The 21,355-nt window shown below is 34.9% G+C and overlaps 2 protein-coding genes across 2 annotated transcripts; both read right to left on the reverse strand.

The window, feature by feature from the left end:
• Window positions 1–4,846: 4,846 nt before the first annotated feature.
• LOC131597755 (uncharacterized) lies at window positions 4,847–5,566 on the reverse strand. Its single transcript, XM_058870431.1, has one exon. The coding sequence runs from the start codon at window positions 5,564–5,566 to the stop codon at window positions 4,847–4,849; it is 720 nt and encodes a 239-aa protein (XP_058726414.1).
• A 9,372-nt stretch (window positions 5,567–14,938) lies between these two features.
• Window positions 14,939–16,094, reverse strand: LOC131599584 (chitinase 2-like). The gene has a single exon (XM_058871884.1). The coding sequence runs from the start codon at window positions 16,036–16,038 to the stop codon at window positions 15,163–15,165; it is 876 nt and encodes a 291-aa protein (XP_058727867.1). The 5' UTR covers window positions 16,039–16,094; the 3' UTR covers window positions 14,939–15,162.
• Between the last annotated feature and the right edge of the window lie 5,261 nt (window positions 16,095–21,355).

The raw sequence follows: 21,355 nt of genomic DNA on the forward strand, positions 1-21,355 counted from the left end.
ATAAATCTACACATCCAATTCCCCACATACAATTGTTCATGACCCCCATTATAGGAAGAGAACCTCACCCTTAGCTTTTTCAATATGAAGTCTCCGATTGCACTTCCGATTTGGCACCATGAATGGAAATCTCCAAGCTCATTCCTCTTCTCCAAGGCTTGCCTTTTTCTCTCCAAATTTGTTCTCTCCAAAATGATACACTCCACTTATCATTCTCTAAAACCCTAATTATCATTTGCAATTGGGCTTAGCCTTCACACTATTTTTCACAAACCAACTTAGGCCCAATAAGATAAATAATCCAAAATAATGATTACATCACTTAATAATAATCCATCGATATAATAATCCGTTGATATAATAATCCATTTTCCGACATAGCCACTTATTCACCAAAATATACTTCTCAACCGATAATTTCCAAAAATAAAATAACAATATTTAATTAAATAAATAATTAAATAATCGGGGTGTTACATAATCAACCATATCTACATCTTCATCATGTGTAACAGGTGAATTATCATAGTAGTCCAATGGTGTCAAAGGATGAGTTTATTCCTTCTCAGGGTCGGTTTCATCTTGTCCTTCCAAGTCATATAGCCAATTATTCTTATTGTGCACACTTGTGTTCCTAGGACTAGGTAAAGCAAAATGGTATACAGGTTCAGAATTCACCAAAAGTTGATAAGGTGGTGCATCATAATTTATAATTAGGCCCTTGTTGAAACAAAATGAGATATCCATATAATTAAATCCTCCATAAAGGGTCAAACGTGCAAGCGGGGCTCCCAAGGACAAAACACAGGCAATCTTAGTGACAAGACCACCTACAAGAATAGGGCCATGGGTAGTTTGGGCAATGGTAATCATCTTAGAGAGCATGAAGGACACACTAACTATCGGTCTGGACTGGAAGACACAAATCATGATGCATAATTCATCTTTGGTCACTGATGTACCGCCTAAAGGTTATCCAAAAAGAGTGAAAGCTAGTATCATGTGGAAATACCTAATGGCGTGGTTTTGGATTTCTGAAAAAAGCATGAGATCATTCTGATGTTGCCTAGAAATATTACCCCAAAAGCGGTCAAGTATGTCATCAGGGAAGTGGTTATCCTCAACTTCTATTAAAGCATCCATGCTTTTAGGAAATCCTAGTAACTCAGCAAGCTCACGGGTGGTGAAACGGTAGGTGAAACCAAAAATCCTAAAAGAAACTCTTCCTATATTGAATCCTAATTCAAGGTCAGGGTCATAACGGAGAGAACTCAGAAACTCCAAGGTCAGGTTACGGAAAGTGGGGGCACGGTTGGTGAGGATATCGTCCCAACCTATCTGCCTAAGCATAAAGCGAACACTCTCCGTGAAACCTAGAACAATCATAGTGGCATCATGTGCAAAAGTATTAAGACCCATCTCACACTGCATCAAAATCTCGTAACGTCTCTGCTGAGCGTCACTCCCAAAAGTAACTACCATATTATCAGTAAACTCCATCTCTAATGTTAGTTAAGAAATTAGTAGCCTGAAAGTTGTAAAATCAAAGTAAAATTTTATTTAGTATTTTGAAAGCAATAATAATAAGTTAGAATTTTAAAAATAATTATAAAATAGGAATTTTAAGAAAAGAAGAAAAAAATAATGTTAAAATGCGGGTTGTCTCCCACGAAAGCGCTTTGTTTAATGTCGTAAGCTCAACAAACCAAAGATTAGTTTAGCGATTCGACGGGAAACTCTACGAGCTTAATACTATCAGAATAGTTTTTTTTTTCAATATAATGGTAATGCTTTAGGTGCTGCCTGTTTACAATGAAAGGATCAGTTTACTTTCCTTTGATTTCAACGGCTCCACTTGGAAATACTTTAGTGACTTCGAATGGACCAGACCATCTAGAACGAAGTTTTCCAAGAAAGAGTTTAAGTCTGGAGTTAAATAAGAGTACAACATCTCCGTCGTTGATTTGTTTTCTAGAGATGCGCTTATCGTGCTATTTTTTACTTATTTCCTTGTAGATCTTGGAATTTTCATAAGCATCTAGTTTAATCTCTTCCAGTTCATTGATGTCCAGTAATCTCTTTTTTCCTACAGCAGTGTAGCTTAAATTTAGAGTTTTTATGCCCTAATAAGCTTTATGCTCAAGTTCCACTGGCACATGGCATGATTTACCATATACAAGTTTGAATGGTGTGGTTCCTATAGGTGTCTTATATGCAGTTCGATATGCCCATAATGCTTCATGTAACTTAGAAGACCAATCTTTCCTAGATGTGGCAACGGTTTTCTCTAGTATTTGTTTAATCTGTCTGTTTGAAAATTCTACTTGCCCACTTGTTTGCGGGTGATAGGGTGTTGCTACACGGTGTCAGACTCCATACTTCACTAGGAGTTTTTCGAAGATTTTGGAAATAAAGTGAGAACCGCCATCGCTGATGACTACTCTGCGTATACCGAATATCGAAAAAATTATGTTCTTGAACAACTTAACTACTACTTGTGCATTATTTGTTGGAGAAGATACAACCTCGATCCATTTAGATACGTAATCGATAACAACAAGTATGTAATTATTTCCAAAAGAATATGGGAAAGGTCCCATAAAATCAATTCCCCACACATCAAAGATCTCCACTTCTAAAATGCACTTTTGAGGCATTTCATCGCGTCTGGATATGTTTCCAGTGCATTGGCACCGGTCGCAATTTTTAACAGCGATGTGAACATCTTTCCATAAATTAGGCCAAAAAAGGCTATCTTGTAAAATTTTAGCGCATGTCTTTGATGTGCTCGCATGTCCACCATATGGGACATCATGACAGTAAGAAATTATGTCTTCTATTTTACTTTCTAGGATACAGCGACAGAAAATACCATCGGCGCCTCTTTTAAAGAGTAAGGGCTCATCCCAATAGTATTGTTTGAGATCATGAAAGAATTTCTTCTTCTGTTGATAGGTAAATTCGGTGGAAGCACTCTTGCCACTAAGTAGTTAACAAAGTCATCATACCATGGAAGTGTGGTTTTAATGTTAAATGATTTTACGACTTCAGTTATCTTAGTTTCGTGACAGGTTACAGGGCACTCTAATGTATTACTTTCGGAATCTAACTGGGCTATTAGGCGTTCGTAAGGAAAATCATCATTAATCGGCACTTCTTCAAGTTTAAGACCTTCCATCCTTGATAAATTGTCGGCTACTACGTTCTCAGCACCTTTCTTATCCTTAATTTCCAAATCAAACTCTTATAAGAGTAAGATCAACCTTAATAGTCTCGGATGGCATCTTGTTTATCTAATCATATCTAATGGCCGCATGATCGGTGTAGATAATTATTTTATCACCTACTAAATAGGAGCAAAATTTATCTAATGCGAAAACCACGACTAAGAGTTCTTTTTCGGTGATGGCGCAATTCATTTGTGCAGGGTCCAAGGTTCTACTTGCGTAGTATATTGCGTGGAGCTTTTTTTCTTTCCTTTGTCCTAAGATTGCAGCTTTTTGTCTTTCCTTTGTCCTAAGATTGCGCCTACGGCGAAATCGCTTGCATCGCACATTATTTTGAATGGCAATCTCACATTAGGTGGTTGCATGATTGGTGTGGATATAAGAGCTGTTTTTAATTGTTCAAATTCTTTTAAGTATTTATCGTCAAAATTGAATTCAACGTCTTTCATCAAGAGATTGGTTAGAGGTTTAGAAATCTTCAAGAAATATTTTATGAATCGTCGGTAGAAACCGGCGTGTCCTAAGAAACTTCGTATTTCTCTTACAGTTTTTGGGGGTTCGAGGTTTTATAAAACTTCAATTTTTGCTTTATCGATCTCAATCCCCTTTTCGGACACTATGTGTCCAAGCACAGTTCCTTGTTTCACCATAAAATGGCATTTCTCCCAGTTTAAGACGAGGTTTACTTGTACGCATCTTTCCAGCACCCTTTCTAGGTTTGACAAGCATCCTTCGAAACTTTGCCCACATACAGAATAGTCGTCCATAAAGACTTTCATGATGTCATCTATGAAGTCAGCAAAAATTTACATCATGCATCTCTAATATGTCGCGGGAGCGTTACATAATCCAAACGGCATTCGTCGATGAGCGAATGTGCCATAAGTACATGTGAAAGTAGTTTTCTCTTGGTCATCAGGGTGAATAGGGATTTGGAAGAATCCTGAGTAACCATCAAGATAGCAGTAATGAGAATGCTTATCCAATCGTTCGACATTTGATCGATAAAAGGTAAAGGAAAATGGTCCTTTCGAGTGGCTTTATTCAATTTCCTATAGTCAATGCACATCCTTGCACCACTCATTACTCTTTCTGCTATGGATTCGCCGGCTTTGTTTATTGTGACTGTTATGCCTCCTTTTTTGGGTACGCAATGGACTAGGCTAACCCACTGACTATCAGATATAGGATATATGATTCCTGCATTCAGAAGCTTGGTTACTTCGTCCTTAACTACAATGCTTAGGATCAGGTTAATCCTTCTTTGATGTTCTCTTGAAGATTTAAAGTCTTCTTCCAACATAATGTGATGCATACATATGGAAGGACTTATACCTTTTAAATCAACAATGTTATAATCTAAAGTAGAAGGGTATTTTCTTAAAACTTGCAATAGTTTTTCGATTTTTGTTTTTCCTAAGTCTGTGTTGACTATTACTGGTTGTTTGAGCTCGGTGTCTAAGAATTCATATTTAAGGGTCTTTGGTAGTGGCTTAAGGTCCAAGTTGTTGTCTCAATATTTGGCACGCCAATTATCATCTTCAAATATCAGAGGCATTGGAATTTTTAAAACATCAGAGTAAGATTCTTCTACTGATTTCATCTCTCTTACACAATCGTCAATGACGTCTACTAGATAGCATTATTGACATCTTAGTTGGTCTTAGATCTCCCATTGCCAGCTTTTCGCATATGGATAGGGGCATTAAGCTAATACTGGCTCCTAAGTCGCATAGAGCTTTGTCTATGACAAAGTTTCCTATGTTACAAGGTATGGAAAAACTTCCTGGGTCTTTCAGCTTATGAGGCATTTTATTTTGAATTATCGCGTTACACTCAGCAGTAAGTGTAATGGTTTTGTTATCTTCTATCTTTTTCTTGTTCGACAAAATTTCCTTAAGGAACTTAGCGTACGAGGGTATTTGAGTGATAGATTCAGTAAAAGGAATTGTGATGTTTAACTGTTTAAGAAGTTCAATAAATTTCTTAAACTGCCATACGTTTTTAGATTTTTCGAATCTTTGAGGATATAGGATAGGTGGTTTATAAGGTGGCGGAGGCACGTATTGTACTTCTTTTTCTACAGCCTCAACATCTTTATCTTCCTTCTCCTTTTCTTTGGGTTCACTTTCTTTATCAGTTGTCTTACCAAGGTTTTGGTACACAGCTGGGTTTTTAAGTCTAGGTTCAGATGGTTCGTTTAACTCTGTACCACTTCGTAGTATAATAGCATGTGCATGTCGTTTTGGATTCGGTTCTGGTTGGCCAGGAAAAGTGCATGCAGGTACAGAAGTAGGTGCTTTTTGTTGTTCCACTTGAGAAATTTGTGTCTCAAGCATTTTGTTCTGGGTGGCTAAAGCGTCTACTTTGCTTGCTATCTGTTTAATCTGCTAGTTAGTGTGTACGTTTTGATTCAGGAAGTCCTTATTAGTTTGAGCTTGGGTAGCTATGAAGTTTTCCATCATCAATTCTAGGTAAGATTTCCTAGGGACGTTAGGAGCAGCTACTAGTGATTTTTGATATCCATACGGTATAGCAGGTACTTGGCTAGGAGCATACAACGCATTGTTGTTCTTATATTAGAAGTTTGGGTGATTTTTCCATCCTGAGTTGTAGGTGTTTGAGTAGGGGCTTCCTTGAGCATAATTCAATGGTTCGGGGGAAACTTCTGTTAAAAGCTGACACTCGGTTTCAGCATTTCCAGATACTCTGCATATTTCGCAGTTTGGAGCCACAACAGCCATGGCGGCTACAGGTGCTACGGTCAGGTTTTCAATCTTTTGGGTTAGGGCTTCGACTTTAGCGTTGACACCGTCAAGGTTTCTAATCTCGTACATACCATTTTTCGTAGGAGGTTTCTCTCCAGAATTCTTTCAACTAGGGCTCTCTCGCTTCCCCAGTGATAACGGTTTTAAGCCATACTTTTGATAAGTGCATAGGCATCGGCATAAGCTTTGTCCATTAGTGCGCCACCTGCGGATGCGTCTATTATCAATCTCGTATTGTACAAGAGACCATTATAGAAAGTATGGATAATTAACCATTCTTCTAGGCCGTGATGCAGACACAGCCTCAACATGTCTTTGTATCTTTCCCAAGCCTCGAAAAGAGACTTGTTGTCTTTTTATCTAAACCCATTAATCTGGGCTCTAAGCATTGCTGTCTTGCTAGGTGGAAAGTATCGTTGTAAGAAGGCTTTCTTCAACTCATTCCAGGTAGTGACAAAGTTGGCAGGTAAAGACTAGAGCCAAGCTTTAGCTCTATCCCTTAGCGAAAAAGGGAAAAGACGTAGTCTTATCGCCTCTGAGGTTACGCCATTTGCTTTAACTGTGTCTGCGTATTGCAAGAACACTGATAAATGTAGGTTAGGGTCCTCTGTTGGACTACCAAAAAATTGATTTTGTTGTACTGCTGACAACAGTGAAGGCTTCAATTCAAAGTTATTTGCCTCGATGGCGGGAGCAGCAATGCTATTGGGCGGCTCAGCTTGCGAATGAATAACATAGTATTTGAGAGGACGTGGTTGTTCATACATGGCTGGTTCTTCAACAGGTTCAGGAATAGGAGTATGATTGTGATTTCGTCGTACTCAACATGTTATAGTAATAGAATGCCCTGGTATAGGAATACGTAGCACTAAGTCTTCACCTCGAGAGCGAGTACTTGGCATACAAAAAGGGAAATAAGTAAGTAAGAATGCCTTAGTCTCTACTATGTAACAGTTGAGTTATGATATCGACTAAATTAGTCCCCGGCAATGGCGCCAAAAACTTGATTTGCATTAACTTGTTATGTCTAAAGAATCTGACTGCAAGTGCACAGTCTTATCGCGTAACTTTAAAGATTATCGAATCCCAAGGGACTAAGAATCGATCATATTGTTATCTATTGTTACTACGTAAATCTAAGGCTAGTGTAATACGGTGGGAGAACTGACTTTTTGAAATGTGCGGATAGCAAGAGTCGCCACCGACTTTTATTTTATCCAATTTATAGAAAGGCTAAAAGAACAGAAAAAGACCTTTAAAAGAGATTGAGTTCGGGGGGTAAGTTATACAAAGGGAAGGTGTAAGCACCCTTTGTATCCATGGTTATCCATGGGCTCTTAATAGCTTAGTTCACTTTGCTTTCAAAACGTTAGAAATGTAGTGTGTGAATAGAAAAAGGATTTGAATAAGGACTTTAGCTTGTAAAATAAACGTAGCCTTTTTGAAAGTAATTTGAAAAGAGTGGGAATGGCATTTGAAATTTGAATTTGGATGGAGCAAGCTGATCGGTCACCATTTCTATTAAGTTTCTGTCGTTTATCCGGCACAAATTCATCATTTCGGTAACACATTCGATTGTTTTATTGCTTTTATGTTAAGTTTATCATGTTTATTAATTTATAGTATTGCATAGCATTTTGTTTAAAGTTTATGTCAAAAGAGCATCTTTATGCCTTTGTTTGGTAGTGTTAGTGTTTCAGGTTGATGTGTTTGATCATAGGAAACAATGGACGCAATTTGGGGACTCTGGAAGGCGGAGAGATGGAAGTTTATGAAGAATCAGAAGGTCAACACGGGCACCCATGTGAATCAACACTGCCCGTGTGGAAAAGCCAAGGGAAAGAATAAAAAGACATCAAGACAGTGGATAAACACCGGCACCCGTGTGAATTAACACTGCTCGTGTGAAAAAAAACGGGCACCCGTGTGAAAAAACATTGCCCGTGTTTTTGGGCCTGATGCAGAATTCCAAGCCACGTGAATCAGAAAATCGACACGGGCACCCGTGTAAATTAACACGGCCCGTGTAAATGGATGCAGACATAAACTTCACTTTTTGATCTATTGTACTCTGTCTTGTATTAAGGGTACTTTGGACTTTTTGCTGACACTGAGACTGATACTGAAGCTACTTAAACGCATTTTATGTAAGGAGAAGGGGACTTTTGACAGATTGGAGAAAGGAATACAATAGAAGATTGGAGAAAGCAAGGGTTTGGGAGAGAAGAAGATCTTCATGAACGGAAGCAATTGAAGATTCAATCTCCTCCAATTTCTTGTAATGTCTTTATTCGTTATTGTGTTTTCTTTGAATACTATGAGTAGCTAAACCCCCCCCCCAATGCTAGGGGGGTGGCTCTGATTTTACTTTGTAATGACTCTGAGTTTGTAATTGCAATAACTATCATGTTTTCTCGTTGTTAATTTATTCTCTTGATGTTTCTAATGCTTTTCCTTTCGGACAAATTGGAATTGATGTATGATTATCGTTTAGGTTAGACCACCATTGATAATGCTTTCATGAGAATATGCTATAATAGATATTACTTAGGACTAGGAATACCTTATAGCAATCAGATATTCTTGATAACATAATTGCTTGATTTCATTGTGAACTTCTAAGGACTTAGGGTTTAGGATGAAGGATCAAAGGTTTTTCACTAAGGACTTAGGATCAAACAACCTTAAGAAACGATAATTGATTATTGAAAATAAGTTATTGCAATAGAAATTCCAGAGTTGTTACAGAGTCAATCATCCACTATCCATAGCATGTTACTCATATTTGTTACAGAGTCAAATTCATTTACTTCTTATTCTACTTTTCGCTAAGTGATAATCACCAAACAAAACCCAATTGAAGTTTTTGTTTAATTGAACCTTGAATTGAACTCATTATTCCTACGCAATCCCTGAGATCGATATTCGGGGAGTTTTCCCTATTATTACAAGAGGCAAAATAGTACACTTGCTATTTTAACGATCACAAGCAATTAAAAACAATTACCCTTAAATTTAAAATTTCTGTTCTTTTAAACTTTAATGGGAAAGGGCTATCCATACCATAAAGAGGGAAGGTAGTCCTTTCATTGGATTTAAAAAGGGTCATCGAAATTATCGTTCGCCACAAGACTGTCCCTTCCATAAAGAAGGCAAGTATTCTTAGGGAAGGATATAATAGTCATTTTAGGCAACAAGCAAGGATACCTTAGCAATTGGGACAATCATCATTTACAAGGCAACTTCGAGGGACAAAATTGATGATGATAATGAACTGAGGGTAACATTTGTTTTGCTTAGGTATCCTCGGAATCGAGGGACTTAACTATTTCATAACCATAATTAAAAGGCAACAGGCAATAAGGCAACAAGGCAACAAGAGAGGTTACCCTAAAGGTGTGTGTGTGGCACAATCAAGTGATTCAGTTCGGATATTTTATCTTGTAATTAGTGAGCTATGTTAATTTTAGCAAGGCTTGCACTCCCTAGGATTACTAACCACGGAGTTAAAAATAAAGGCAGAATTAAAAAGTTCCTACGCTAATACAATAAACACCTGTTGGCAGAAAAATAAAGGCAGAAAATAAAATCCTAAATCCATTACAATAAACACCTGCAGAAGAATAGAAGCAAAATAATAGAAAACCTAAGCTATTGCAAGGCTTTGGGGCAAATACAAAATTAGGCAAATGATAAAAATATAATAAAGGCAAACCCCAAATGTGGAACAAGTTAACCAGGTTAATAGAATAAATAATGGCAAAGCAAAAAGGCAAATGAAAATAAAAGACAAATAATAAAGGGAAGTTAAAATTAAAAGGTTTTTGAAAACAATAAGGCGAACCCTAATTTTTAGGGAATGAGGTTTTATGAAAAACGATACTAAGTTAATGGACGACACCTACCTAAGACACCTATGGCTACTAGGGTTTTTAAATTAATCGAGGCTAACAAACCCTAAAAATTAATTATTTGTTTTTAACCTAATTAATTTCAAAATCGACTAATCCCGATTAAATTAAAAGTTAACCCTAATTACCCAACGAATCTAATCATCATAATTAACTAACCTAATTATCCTAATTATCTAACCTAATTATTAGATTATTTAATTAAATTAATCCTAATTAAATTACTAAATTAATTAACAAACTAAGTGGAATCCTGATATCTAATTGTTTAGTTTTAACTAATAATATGTTAGTGGTTAATTAATTAAATGGTTAATTGAATTAATTAAATTAATTAAATAAACAAAATAAAAACAAAACCAAAAAAAACAAAAAAAAAACAAAAGAGTAAAACGCAAAAAAAAAAAAAAATAAAGGAAAAGGACTTAGGTGTGGATCCTGTGTGATGGTCCTTGATGGTGCATGGTGAGACCTGCACTCTGATCCTCCAGTCCTTGTTTAAATGCAGATCCAGCGGTAAGGATTGGAAGCTGTATGGTGGACACGCACACAGCACGGGTATTGAATCCTTGGGTAAGCCAGTCCAAACAAAATGATAAAATAAACTTGTGGGAACTGGGGATCGATCCAGTCCCTGTACGCACAAGAATTCTCGCTCCTCTCCTTCACCATTAGGCCATGTATCATTCGCTGTCAAGAGGCTACCTGATACAAATAATATATAAAATATAATTCGAAAATTAAAAAAAAAACTGAACGCGCGCCTTGTGTCTTTGTCTTCCTCCTTGGATTTTCAGAAACACATGATCCTTTGGCAACAGTTTTTAGGTGTGGCCGTAGGTCTCCAACCTCCAAACCTGCAAATACTCATCAATAGACACAAGAGGACAACCCAGATCAACCATATGTGAGCCCCCGAACCCAATGGTAACCTTAATTTTGATCAATTGTCCCTCTAACCTAATATCCCCAAATTGGAGCTCAAAACCCTAGTCATGGCATATCTTTGAAACAACAATTAAACAACAATTAATTCATCTAGAATCATTGGTAACATCATTCTAAGCACAGATACATGATCGAAATTCATTTATGATGCGTGAAAGATGGTAATCGACATTAAAAAATTTCAAGCAAACCGTGAGGTAATGAGGGAGATTATGAATGCCTGGAACGTTGATGATGATTGGAAAAGCTTCACGAGTGATCCAGGAGCGTTGTTTGATCTCCAAAACCTCTTAAATTACCCTGCAACTTGGAAACCGATATGAACTTTCTCTTGGATTTTTTGAGCTTTGCACGAATTGCTTAGGGTTGCAATCCTTATCCCTGCGTCTGAATTACTTTAGGTATATATAGAGTGTGAATTAGGTTGATAATCTTGATCAAAATCCACTGATTTAGATGATTGAGCCTTTGATTGAAATAAGGATATTTTTTTATTGAAATATTCCTATTTTGGTCTCAATTTAGCTCATCTCTTCCCAATCAATCCTTACGCGAATCTGGACCTAGAATATGTCATTTAGGTGATTTGCAATTGATTGAAAATCAACAACAAATCAAATCTTCTCATGTTCCTTCAATTATTTGATTTTAAATTGCACTTTAAATGAATAAAAATTCACTAAAAATAAAATAAAAATCAAATAGTCATGAGATTAAACTTGGACACTCTTGACAACCTTAGAAGCAAGTTTGGGTCATAAAAGAAAAGGCCCATTTTCAAAAAAATCCAATTTGACCATCATTTTCTCCATGTCTTTCTCGAAATATTTGTCAACTTTAAAAGGTTATATCTCCCTCAATTTTTAAGATATGGAGGAGTTCTAGGATTTTTTGGAAAGCCCAATATGTCTTCTACAAGCCACTTTGGAATCTTTTTTCCATTTGGAGATTTTATCTTGATGATATGGACTTTGACAAAAAAACTGCTTTTGGTTGACTTTCAAAAAGGACCTATAATGTTTTGGCTCATATCTCCCAAATGAAGCATTTTTGGACTTGGCATGTGAGCGGCAAAGTTGTAGGGAACTTAATTTCCTTCAAGTTAGGCTTTGATTGGGAAATTTCTGTTGTTCCATGTGAAAGTTATGATGAATCATGATCAACCCTTGATCAAATGATGAATGTTACTTCAAAATATTGATGTTGACAAAAATTCAAGGATTTTGACTGTATTTTGACCACGGGTGACTTTTTAGGTCAAATCCGTCGAATGTTGACCATTTGAGCTGTTTTGTAAATCAAGGCTTGAAATATAGTGGGCAAATTTTTGGGTATGACAACTAGTGATATGGTTTATTAGGATCAGAAGGGAGAAGTAAGGGAAAATAAAAATTATATTAAATTAAATTATCAGAGGTGAATATACCTGTTTACAGTGGTCGGACTTCGGGAATTTAGTAAACTGTTGACGCTAGTCGCATTTTTAAAACACCTTTCAGTAGAAATCATTTGTTTAAAAACCTTCCTCTCACACTCTCGTGCTTATTGATTTGGATCTTATTATTAAACCTAAGTGAGAGCTCTCGCTATATCAATTAAAGTCTAAAAATAATTTTTGAAAACAAATGAAGTCTAATAACCCTTAAAGCGCTCTCGCTGTATTAAAGGTTAATGTCCAATTCCTACTGTCTAGTTAAAACCTCAAACTCTCGTTTTTATTGATTTTAACCTCTATCTGTTTTTTACTCTCGTAACAAAACAGTTAATAATTAATATTAGAAATTCGAAACCAAAAAAAAAAAAAACATTCATTATGAATATGCCAACAGTATTACTAAACCCCCTAGGTTATGTGACCTTACATACCGGTATAATAAATTTAGCTGGACATAATATTAAACATTAAACCAGAACAAAAACAACAGATAAACAACAATCCTGACATATTTAATAAATCAAAAATAAGCAATAATTATAACTGAAAATAAAAACCTGGAATTAAATATGAAATTGAAATTGGGAATCTTCTAGTACTAAAAGCACTCCTCCACAGATTGGTAGGCTTTGCTTTGATCCGGAACACAAATCGATTGTAGAAAACAAATTGAATACTAAAAACTAAAAAAAAGTCTGAAGCTGGAAAAAACTAGGGTGCAATAGCTTTCCAGTGTAGAAGACTATTGCTAAATGGTTAGGAAAATTTGAACGGAACTAAAAGTAAAAATGCTATCAATTTTTGGACGGTGAAGGAGAGCCTTTACTGAAAACTGCTTAGTATTTATAATGCTTGAATTCAGCTAGGTTGAGAGAATATAGGAGGAGATTTTGCTGCTTCCGTTTCCAGAATTGAGTCTAAAGAGGAAGTTTAGGAGGCTAGAAAATAGGAGGCAGGAGTGCGTCAGAGTGTGTGACAAACGTCACACACTTTTAAGGAGGGGTGGCGAGCGGCAGGGGAGGAATGACAGGCGTCACTCTCCTTGCTGGGCCAAGCGCTCCTTTTGGGCCTTGGTCTGGCTCTTTGCACTATGGGTCATGCTTCTTCATTTCTTCCATTTATTTCATTCTTTCACCCCTTTTCTATTCTTCTACACTTTTTATATTTTCTTCATCATTTTACCTCCTTTTTTGATCATTTTCTTGTGCAAGCCTAGAAATGTTAAATACCTGAAATGAAATAAAAATATCAGCGTAATACCAACATAAATAAAATAGAGAAATAATCTATGTAAATTAAGTCAAATATACGATATATTTCCGTGTTACCAATAGGTATGTAAAGGTCTTGAAACAATATAACAAGTCCACCCAAATATGTGAAGGTCTTGAAACAATATAACAAGTCCACCCAAATACCGAGCTAACAAACGAGCAGTTGTCGGTCCTTTTTAAATATACCAATACAGAATCTCTTAAACATAAGATCTTGTAAAAGACGAAGTTAATTTAAGAGAACCTTGCGGTTGAGACTCTACTTATCTGATTGGATCCCCTCCGATCATGTCTCTAGAGAAGACTGAAGATGATCTTGATTCAAGGAACTTTGAAGAATCTCCAGGAATAAAATTTGAAGCTGCTACGATCTTAACGTATCAAAGTGGTCGAGGCTTGAATTGGAGAAATATGATCGAAACAAGAAATTTCTAATTGAATCAGAAGAGATTTGGTGGTGGATATTCGCAGGAATCAGGAATTCATTCCCAAAGACAACGCCATTATTCAGTTTGGGAACCAAAATTGTCAATGATAATTGTTAATATGGTGGTACATGCTGCTTTGATGTGGTTGTATGAAATGGACCTATAAAATTAGCACTTCAAAGTTCAAATCACTCAGTAAAAAGGGGTAGAGTGAATCATAAAGATAATCATACCTATTTACTGTTCACACGGGGAGTTATATTCGATGGGAGAATATTTGGTCTATGCAATATTGAACCCACAGCGAGACTAAAACAACTCTCTTTTAACATTTTCTCAAGCACTCGCTCTTTTGTGGTGTAAATCGCACGTGGCTCTTACCTTAGAAACTAATGATGAAGCCCACAAAGATATAATTTCCATGGAGTTGAAATACTCTTATGTTTTAAGTAATGCATGTGTATATACTTTCAATAAAAAAAAATGCATCAAAAATAGATTTCTAAATAGATTAAAGCAGCAAATGCCAAATCATAATTAGACAACCTATAATCTTAGACATGCCCCCAACTAAGTAAAAATCTCAAAATCAAAAAGCAAGATGCCATATCTACAAGTTCACAAGTCACAATTAGATAAGAAAGCGACTCTAATGAACAAGAGCACACCTTAAGAAATACCATAAGTGGAGGGAAGGACATGCGGCTAAACCAGGTTCTGTAGTAGACTCCACTTAAATTCATGACAAAAATGAAAACGACAACAAAAACATGATAATTTATTCCCAGAGAACAAAAACCTTTTTTTCCTTAACAAACAATAAAACTTAGATTTTTGAATCCAAAGCTCTAAACTTGTATCTTTCAATTCTTAAACTCACTTAATAGTTCTACTTTTATAAATTTAAAACATAAAATAAAATATGCAAAAAACAAGTGCTCCTTATTATTAAACCATATTACAAGCACATATATTAATGCATGAGAAGTCATTCTCCACACTTACAACATAATAAGAAAACACACATGAAATAAGTGCATAGTGAAGCAGCACTCATAGGTCTTATTTAACACATATATAAACGACTAAAGCATATAGAGCTTGGAAACTAGGAACTAGCTCTATATAGCCTATGATACTAGAACCATAATATGAATGATTACTTATCGCCTCATATGGTGAGGGCGTCTTGCAAGGTATACTCTAGGGCATAAGGTTCGTTCTCACCCTCAGAGGGATTAGCAGAGTCATTAGCGTTCCAGAGAAAAACCCCGGGGAGTTTTGACGAGTGTAATAGTTTTACGCAGCCATCAATGAAATTATGTTGTGTAATCTTAACATTCTTAGTGTCAATTGGGTCGGTGCTAATTCCGGGAAGGACTTTATCAGGACCGTAGTCTTTTATTAAATTGTTATATATCTCTATAAAGGCCTCAGCTGAAGATACAAGTTTTTCTTGATCATAGAATTGATAGTCAACCCAATTGATATTGTCTTTGTTAGCATAATACAAAGTGCGGTAGTAGGGTTCATTTTTCTCAGATAGAGCAATGGATACCACGTTAATATTTAGGCCAAGATCATTCTTGAGTTGTGTTATAACTCGGCTTATGCACTTAACGAATAGGTCATTATTAGTTTTGATAGTTTCATAATTGATGTCAATGCCATCAATCATGTTACCGCTATCATTCTTGTATTTTCCGATAAGCTCTTTGAGTGATTTTACAGCCTTCCTATCCCAAGAATATTCCTCAACAGGATCAAATGGAGTTTTAACATCACGACCTCCGATGCTTATTACCACCTTAACATTTGGATTGTTTTCCTTCAAAATTTTCACTTTCTCTGGACCGAAGTAATCCACATCCCAAGTTTCTTTGAAAATTCCTTTGCCTTTTCCATTTTTGTCATACTCCTCACTAGCAAAGCCCAAAATGAAGTGGAATTCAAAGTTTTTGGTGTTGATGATTTCAGTTGGAAAACCAGTTAAACTTGTTGAAGATTGGTTCACACCAATGTATTCCCGAAAGATAAGTTTAGACATTTTCACAATTTGAGATTATTGGCTTTTGTGTGTTTGATTGGTAAGTTAATCACCAACTCTTGTATACCTTTTATAAGACTATGGATCCAATATATTATGATACAATTACTTATTATGTATTATGTTTTAGAAATACGTCAATAATTGAATTAATATTCAATGACTAATTATAATTGAGTAAAAAAAGGGACTCATTATAATACAATTAGAAAGTCAATGGTGTAATATTTAATCACTAATTATAATAGATTAAAAAAAGACTAATTATAATACAATTACTAGTCGATTAGTTTATTTTGATTTGGGAAAGCATCAATAGTAGATTTTTTTTAACAAGAGCTCTCTTTCCAACACTATCATTGTTGTTGGATGTTATTACTTTTCCGCTCTTCTATTTTTACACCATTTTTTTACACCAATACCTATACCGTATATACTAATCTGTATATTTATACAGTAAACAGTATTTTTTAATAAAATAATATTATTTTTAAAAAACATATTTTATTTTTAAAAAAATTATTTATTTTTATAATTTATTTTATAATACAAATATGATGTTGTGTCATTAACCAACTTTACAATTGTATTAACCATAAAATATAAATCATTAACTAATTATTTTACTAATACCTCATTAACCAACAAAATGTATACTATTAACCATGTTCTGACACTAAATTATAAATATATTAACCAACATTTACATTTCATTAACTAATTTTATTTTACTATTTAATTTTTTTAATTTTTGAGAACTCATTAACAAAGCCTCTTGATTCACTCCATAGACTCCTCCACTAAGCCTCTTGATTCACTCCTCCTTCAAACTTGAGATTGTAATCTATCCACTGTTGAATATTTCTGGAGAAAATCTGCCCTGTCAATTTAAAATGGACAATGTTTATCCATAATGGCATCACAATAAGTTTGTCCATCATTGCATGTAAAACACTGGACACCACAAAAATCACACATAGTTGAGCCTAACAATAACACCGTAAATCCGATGCTCAATTTTATACAATAAGTCAGAGTATTTTTTACCAAAAAGTGTCACACATTCTCAAAATAAAAACTTGTCATCAAATTAAACACTCATAGCAAAAATATAAAACATTTAATAACACCTTTACATGGTCTCGTAAAACAAAATCACTCAAATAAAACATCAGTTTCGAAAAACAACTCAACAATCATCCAAATAAAAGAAACATCGTCTCATCCCATGTGTTACAACATCAAAGCAAACAAAACAATACTAGACAAAACCTACTAAATGCTGCATGTATCTGTAACATAGGCATAACATGTCGCACAACAACATCAAAGGGGTCAGAATAATCCTGAAAAATGTTAACAGTGAAAGTAAACAATAGGACAATTATAATAACACTTAGATCATTCTCACCTAGTACAATTCTATATGTAATACATTTCATGATAAAACTTTCACCTCAACTAACAAAAAGCCGGAGTATAATACCAAGGTGTGCCATGTTTTATTCGTTTTAAAAATAAAAACCATATACTCCCTCGATTTTAATCAAACCGAGGCGAAAACAATTTAGGACATTCTTCGAATAAACTTATGCGATTAATGTTTTTGTTTTTTTATAAGTACTGGAACCTTTCTTTTTATTTTAATTTTTTATTTCTAACCTAAATGATCTATCCCTTTGGTTTTTGTAATAACCTAGGGCTGAAATAATATGATTTTACTATAAAAGCACTCATTAAATAGATTTCACCCTAATCCTAACTTATATGTAATTGCTCCAAACTCGTATGCATCAATTTGCCCTTGCAATCTATGTCACTGTTAGCTGGAAATTTCGATTATCATTTATGTTCTTCGAGGATATAAGTTTCGAAGAAAGAATAGCCTTTGAATAGCTATTGTAAAGATTGTTACTGTTATACCCCATAATTTGCCCGCATCTTTTTCAGAAAGAAGGCAACAGACTTCTGTCTAAAAATTGGGAGTTTCATATAATCTTGGATTTTATTTTACAAATATCCTGATTTTTATGAACACTCGGTTTTTAGAATATTTCTTATACGGTATTTTGGTTCGCTGTTAAATTTATTCTTACACAAACGCCAAGTACTGTTTATCATTTCACACACGCTGTTTATTTGAGATTTATTTGCAGATAAATAGTACTGACGCAATTGGTACAGAATTAAATTTTTGCAGGCGCAAAGTCCGGGGATTCAGACTGTACTGGTAACGAGTAAATTATTATTAATTTTTGTTTCCCGCTAATTTTTGTACTATATTCTATTATTTTCAAAATCTTTTCCTTTCTTTTCAAATCTCTTAATCAAATATTAACTTTATTCTATACACCTCTCTTTTCAAACCCTACCATACACTTTCTTTAAAATCCTACTACCACTCAAATTTTCCTTTTTTGTACGGAATCACTTCATTCCCCAACGTCTTTATCCTTCTTTTCACTCTATAAATACCTCTCATTTTTTCCATAAATTCTCACATCAAATTTCAACTCATATCTCAAATTTCTACCTCATATTTATTTTCTCTTCTTCCCCGGCAAAAATGGCGAAGTGGATGGATACGTGTTTTCTTATGGTCATCACCGTCGTGGTGGTGATCATGTCCTTTTTCTGTCTGCACAGTCCTGAAAAATGCGGACCTGGGTTGTTTACGCTCCCGGTCATCTATATGTTGTTATTTATAGCATGGGTTTTTAATCATCATTTTTAAAGTTTGTCGTATCTTTTGTTCTCAAATAATGTACCGTTTATTTGTCGTACTGTTCATTATATTATGTAATATTTGTACTGTCAGTATTAAATGTCGTACTATTTGTCGTATTGTAGTTTAATTATCCAGATAATATCTTGTGTGTTTTCTGCCCAGTTTAATATTTATTTTTCTGTGCCTTAAATATTTTTCAAGGTTATTATCGGTAATTTTGTTCGCGTACAGTATATTTTATTTATTTATTATGTCTGTGTTTTTCTAACAACTCTTGTAAATAAATTTTCACCATTAACACAACAAAAAACAAAAAGAAAAAAATTAACTTTAACTGTTGAATTTTCACTTTAACTGTTACGTTAATGCCTGAACAGTCAGTTGACAGTCAAACCCACTGACAGTGCAATTCTCCGTGTTTTGTACCATCAATCAAATCAATCTTTTGCATTTCAAAATTCCAAGATTTTTGTTCTAGAAGTCTTCTGATAATCACATGATCAGCAGAGACTCAGCACTGCACAAAAATCAGGTACGCTCATCTGTCTCCTACACGAACAGTCCCTAACTAGGGTTTTTGTTTTTTCAGGAGAACAAGTTTTTTGAGACTTCAAATGGATTTCATGGACCTCCATATATCTCAAAGTACCGCCATACAAATTTTCAAACTTCATTTCGCTCAGACGCACAGTCAGCAGCTCAAACAGTCAACAGACGACCAGTTTGACCGAAAAGTCAACAGACAGTCAAAAATGAAACTTTTTGTCAACATCCATATTTTGTCAAAAGATTCATCATTTGATCATTGGTTGATCATAATTCATCAAGGAAAGATCAAAAATCAACAAAACCCTAAGTTTCAAAATTAGGGTTTTCTCCTAAAAAGTCAACTGAACTTTGACTGACCATAACTCTCTCCTCATTCATCCAAAAAATTCCAACCAAAGCTTGTTTTGAAGTAAATTCAATTATCTTTCAAATTCAATTGGTCCCATGGTCATTGGATTCACCATTTGAAAAATATGAGCTCAGACATTACAGGTCATTTTCAAAGTCAACAAAAAGTGGTTTTTTGTCAAAGGCCATAACATCAAGATAACTTCTCCAAATGAAAAATAGTTTCCAAAGTGGCTTGTAGAGGACATCTTGAGGTTTCTAAAAAGTACAAGAACTCCTTCATATGATAAAAATTGAGGGATTTATGCCTTGTTGAAGTTGGCTATTTTTTGGGAAAATGCATGAAACCAACATTGATCAAAAATGTTTTTTTTCCAAAACGGGCCAAGTTTTCATGATCCAAACATGATTCTAATGTTGCTAAGGGCCTCCCACGACCAACCTAAGGCCCATAACATTTTATTTCTTTTTTTGGTTTAATTTTATTTCATTTAAAATTAAATTGAAAAAGAAATGGTGAAGGATAATGTTATGTAGCTTTGTTCTTAAGCATGAGTCACCAAGAATCATTCAAAGCTCTGCAGCATGAAGGTACAGCAGGCCTAGGGCAAGAGAGTGAAGAAAAATCAAGCCATGGTTGCTTGAATTCAAAGCTATATATTATTAAAAAAGTCAAAAATTCAAAGGCACTTAATGCTTGTTAGCTTAAGATTTAAGTCCCTCCATGTCTTATAAATGGAGTAGAACATTTCAGTAGCAAAAGAGACACGAATTCAGAGCCTATCATATACTTGTATCATGCTTGTATGAACTTGAAATTTTCCAAGAAAATTAAAATTCGAATTTTGAGTTCAAGCAAGTTTCAATCGAAACTAAACATTCAAACATCATCCCTGAACATCATTGAACATATTCAGATCAATTGCAAGCCTCAGAGCCTCACAAATCGAGCTATATAAGCCACGGTTTGTCAAGAACTAAATCAAGTTCTAACACATACATGTTATTTTAATTGAATTTAACCTTGTATTTGTACTAATGATGAAGTATGGATGCTTTCTGGGTGGTTTATTTAAAGTTTAAGTGCAAAACGAAGTAGATACCATTTTAGGGTTTTCAAGTTTTAAAAGAGGGGTCTTCGTTTTAAGCAAAATTCCAGAAAAATAAGGGTTCTAATGAGTTTGTGAGGTCCATACGAACTCAACCATGGTTTCATAATGAATTTTTTATGCTTGTATGGAGCTTTGATAGGTTGCAGGTTTGTACCGACGGACAAAAACTGTAGGTAAAACCTTTACCTACAGTTACAGACCTAAGGCGACGGGCTGGAGGTTGAAGGTGACTGCGTGGCGCCATTTGATTCGCCAGTTTGAAAAACGCGCGTTTTGTTTTATCCCCGGATCTGGTGCTTCGCTGACTAGGCTATTTCCATGTGCCACGCATCTATGACCATCAGATCATTTTGATTCTCTCATCTAACGCTCCTTGTCTTGCAGGTTCACCATAGACCCTAAGGGTTTGTCACACTGAATCATATAAATTAGTATTTTCTTAATTAATTTGTTTTTTTCTTGCATAATTGAGTAAAAATACCTTCAAAAATCCAAAAATAATTTTAATTTCACTTTTAGGTTTATAAAATAATCTATTAATTTTTGACATAAAAATATTTTATTTTTCTTAATAATTAAA

The sequence above is a fragment of the Vicia villosa genome, linkage group LG4 (genome assembly GCF_029867415.1).
Source record: "Vicia villosa cultivar HV-30 ecotype Madison, WI linkage group LG4, Vvil1.0, whole genome shotgun sequence".
NCBI classification, from domain to species: Eukaryota; Viridiplantae; Streptophyta; class Magnoliopsida; order Fabales; family Fabaceae; genus Vicia; species Vicia villosa.